Source organism: Solanum dulcamara, chromosome 10 (genome assembly GCF_947179165.1).
Source record: "Solanum dulcamara chromosome 10, daSolDulc1.2, whole genome shotgun sequence".
NCBI classification, from domain to species: Eukaryota; Viridiplantae; Streptophyta; class Magnoliopsida; order Solanales; family Solanaceae; genus Solanum; species Solanum dulcamara.
This window is the reverse complement of record NC_077246.1, coordinates 49,900,308-49,903,552: the sequence shown is the minus strand read 5'-3', so window position 1 is coordinate 49,903,552 and position 3,245 is coordinate 49,900,308. Positions and strand designations below refer to the sequence as shown.

The 3,245-nt window shown below is 39.2% G+C and overlaps 1 protein-coding gene across 1 annotated transcript; it reads left to right on the top strand.

Annotated features, from left to right (window-relative positions):
• Positions 1–368: 368 nt before the first annotated feature.
• On the top strand, positions 369–1,751 carry LOC129869783 (uncharacterized). The gene is made up of 2 exons (XM_055944398.1): positions 369–638; positions 1,629–1,751. The coding sequence occupies exons 1-2, from the start codon at positions 369–371 to the stop codon at positions 1,749–1,751; spliced, it is 393 nt and encodes a 130-aa protein (XP_055800373.1).
• The last annotated feature ends 1,494 nt before the right edge of the window (positions 1,752–3,245 follow it).

Here is a 3,245-nt window from a genome sequence, read left to right as displayed (position 1 = left end):
GGGTCACTTACAGGAAAATCTATAGAACTATTGAAGAGTCTTAAGAGGAAAAAGATTAATATAGCTTGTGTTCAGGTGACTAGATGGGTACGCACCAAAGCATGGGATGTAGACGGGTTTAAATTATGATACTCATGAAGCTCTGGAGATAGAAATAGAGTAGATATTCTAGTCGACGCGGGTCTTAGGGAATGTGTGGTGGAGGTAAAGAGGATCAATGATAGGATGATGTTTATTAAGTTAGTTATAGGTAGGCTTATTATGAATGTTGTTAGTGCATATGCACCCCATGTGGGCCTGGATGAGAAAGTCAAAAGGTTCTTTTGGGAGGATTTGGATGAGGTAGTGAGAGGTATACCAACATCAAAATGATTTTCATTGGTGGATATTTCAATGGTCATATCGGAGCAAATTCTAGTAGCTTTGATGATGTCAATGGAGGCTTTGGTTTTGGGATAAGGAATGGTAGAGAGGTATCTCTACTAGAGTTTGCTAAAGCTTTTGAGATGGTTATTGCTAACTCATATTTTCTGAAGAGGGAAAATCAATTGGTCACATTTTACAGCTCTATAGCTAGTACTCAGATTGATTACTTACTCCTCTGGAAGAGTGATAGAGGCCTTTGTAAGGATTTCAAGGTCATTCCAACTAAACATATTACAACCCAAATACGATTTTGGTGATGGACTTGGAGATTAAGAGGGATAGGAGAAAGAAGACTCGTTTATGACCAACCAAGGATTAAATGGGGGAACCTAACTCCCACCCTTTCTCGAGAGATTGGGGAGAAGTTGATCGATTTTAGGGCGTGGAGTTATAATGGAGAGGTGAACAAAATATGGGACATGACTACTGATTACATTAGAAAAGAAGCTATCAAGGTTCTAGGGGTTTTGAGAGAAATCTTTGGTGGTCGTCAAGGAGATTAGTGGTGGAATGGAGAAGTTCATAACCAACTGACAAATAAGAAGGTTCTGTATATGGAGTGGTTGGAGTACATGGATGAGAATGAAAAGTTTAGGCTTAAATATATCTATAAGAGGTCTAAGACGAAAGCAAAGTCGGCAGTCACTAGTAGAAAGACAACAGCTTTTGAACACCTATATGACAGTTAGGGGGAAAAAGTGGGGATAAGAGATTGTATAGGCTAACTAAAGAAAGAGAGAGAGAGAGAGAGAGAGAAAGAGAGAGAAAGAGAGAGAGAATCCCATGATTAGGATCTAGCAAAGTGCATCAAGGACAAGGAAGGCTAAGAGCTAGTGGATGAAACCTCTATCAAGAAAAGGTGGCAAACTTACTTTCATAAAATACTGCATGAAAATGGAGACAGAGACACTATATTGGGTGATTTGGCATACTCTCAGTCTTTGGGACTCTAGATACTACATGTGTTTTAGGGTTGAGGAGGTTAGACATGTCATTAGTAGAATGAAGAGGGAGAGAGCGATCGGGCCTGATGAGATTCTGATAAACTTTTGAAAAAGCATTAACTAGGCAGGTTAGGAGTGATTGACTAGGTTGTTTAATATGATTTTGAAGATGGCTAAGATGCCTAATGAATGGAGGTGGAGTACTATAGTTCTATTGTACAAGAATAAGGGTGATATCCAAAACTATAATAATTATAGGGGTATCAAATTGCTAAGCCACACGATGAAGATATGGAAGATAGTGGTGGAGATAAGGATGAGGAAAGAACTGTCAATCTCAAAGAATTAGTTTGGATTCAAGCTGGGGCGGTTGACTACTGAAGCAATCCATCTTATGCGGAGACTGGTGGAGAAATTTAGAGAAAGAAAAAGGGATCTTCATATGGTATTCACTGATCTTGAAAAGGCCTATGAAAAAGTTGCAAAGGATGTTCTCTGGAGGTGCCTAGAGGCTAAAGGTGTCCCCATGGTGTATATTAGGAAGATAAAGGACATGTATGCTGGAGTCAAGACTCGGGTTAGGTCAGTAGAAGGTGACTTAGAGCACTTTTCTATTAAGATGGGACTACACCAGGGATCCGTACTGAGTCCATTTCTTTTTGCCTTAGTATTGGATGAGCTGACACGGCCTATTCAAGAGGAGGTTCCATCATGTATGCTATTTGTGGATAATATAGTATTGATTGATAAAACTTGGGATATAGTTAATGATAGGTTGGAGGTTTGGAGACAAACTCTAGAGTCCAAAGGGTTCAAATTGAGTAGGACCAAAACAGAATACTTGGAGTGCAAATTAAGTGTTGCAATGGATGAAGAGGGCATGGAAGTGAGGCTTGCCAATCAACCTATCCCCAAGAGAGAAAGCTTTAAATATATTAGATACATTATCTATAGTAGTGGGGACATCGATAATAATATCACGTATTACATTGAGAAAGCATGGATGAAATAGAGGATTTTCTCTTGAGTCTTGTGTGATAAGAAGGTACCACCTAAACTTAAAGGTAAGTTCTACAAAATTGTTGTTACAACAGCGTTGCTATATGGAGTAGAGCGCTGGCCAGTCAAGAACTCGCATGTTTAGAAGGTGCATATTGCAGAAATGGGAATGCTGAGATGGATGTATAGTCATACTAGGAGTAATGGAATTAGGAATGAGGAAGGTGGGAGTGGCCCTGTGGTAGACAAGATGAGAGAAGTAGGGCTGAGATGGTTAGGGAATGTGCAGAGGAGGGGTGTCGATGCACCAGTTAGGAGGTATGAGAAGTTGGATTTGGGGGTTATGCGAAGAGGTAGGAGTAGATCGAAAATGTACTGGGAGAGGTGATTAGGTATGATATGGCGCTATTTCATATCACCGAGGAAATAACCTTATATAGAAAGGAGTGGAGGTTGCAGATTAGAGTAGAAGGTTAGTAGGAATAGAAGGCTAGTAGGGATAGATTGATATCTTGCATTGTGACAATTTAGGATTGGTCATAGGTATAGGCGTGTCATTGTAGTTGTGTTGTTATTGCTTGTTGAGAATCATAGTGATCGTTTTTTTTGTCATTATAATCTATTTATTGGTTTTTTCTCTTATTTGGGGCTGCCACTTTTAAGTCGAGGATCTTTCGAAAATAACATCTCTATCTCCATGAGGTAGTGGTAAGGTCTACATACATTCTACCCTCCCCAGACTCTACTTGTGGGATTTCACTGGGTATTTTGTTGTTGTTGTTGTTAACTTAGTCGAATTCACTAAAAGATAAACTATTTTCCTTGTGTTGGTTTATTTTAATGAATTTTATTTAATCAACTCTTGTTGGTTTATTT

Coding starts and splice junctions, on each gene's coding strand:
- LOC129869783 (XM_055944398.1), top strand. CDS start 369: ATGATTTTCATTGGTGGATATTTCAATGGTCATATCGGAGCAAATTCT. Junction 639..1,628: donor GCCTTTGTAAGGATTTCAAG/GTCATTCCAACT, acceptor TAATAATTATAG/GGGTATCAAATTGCTAAGCC.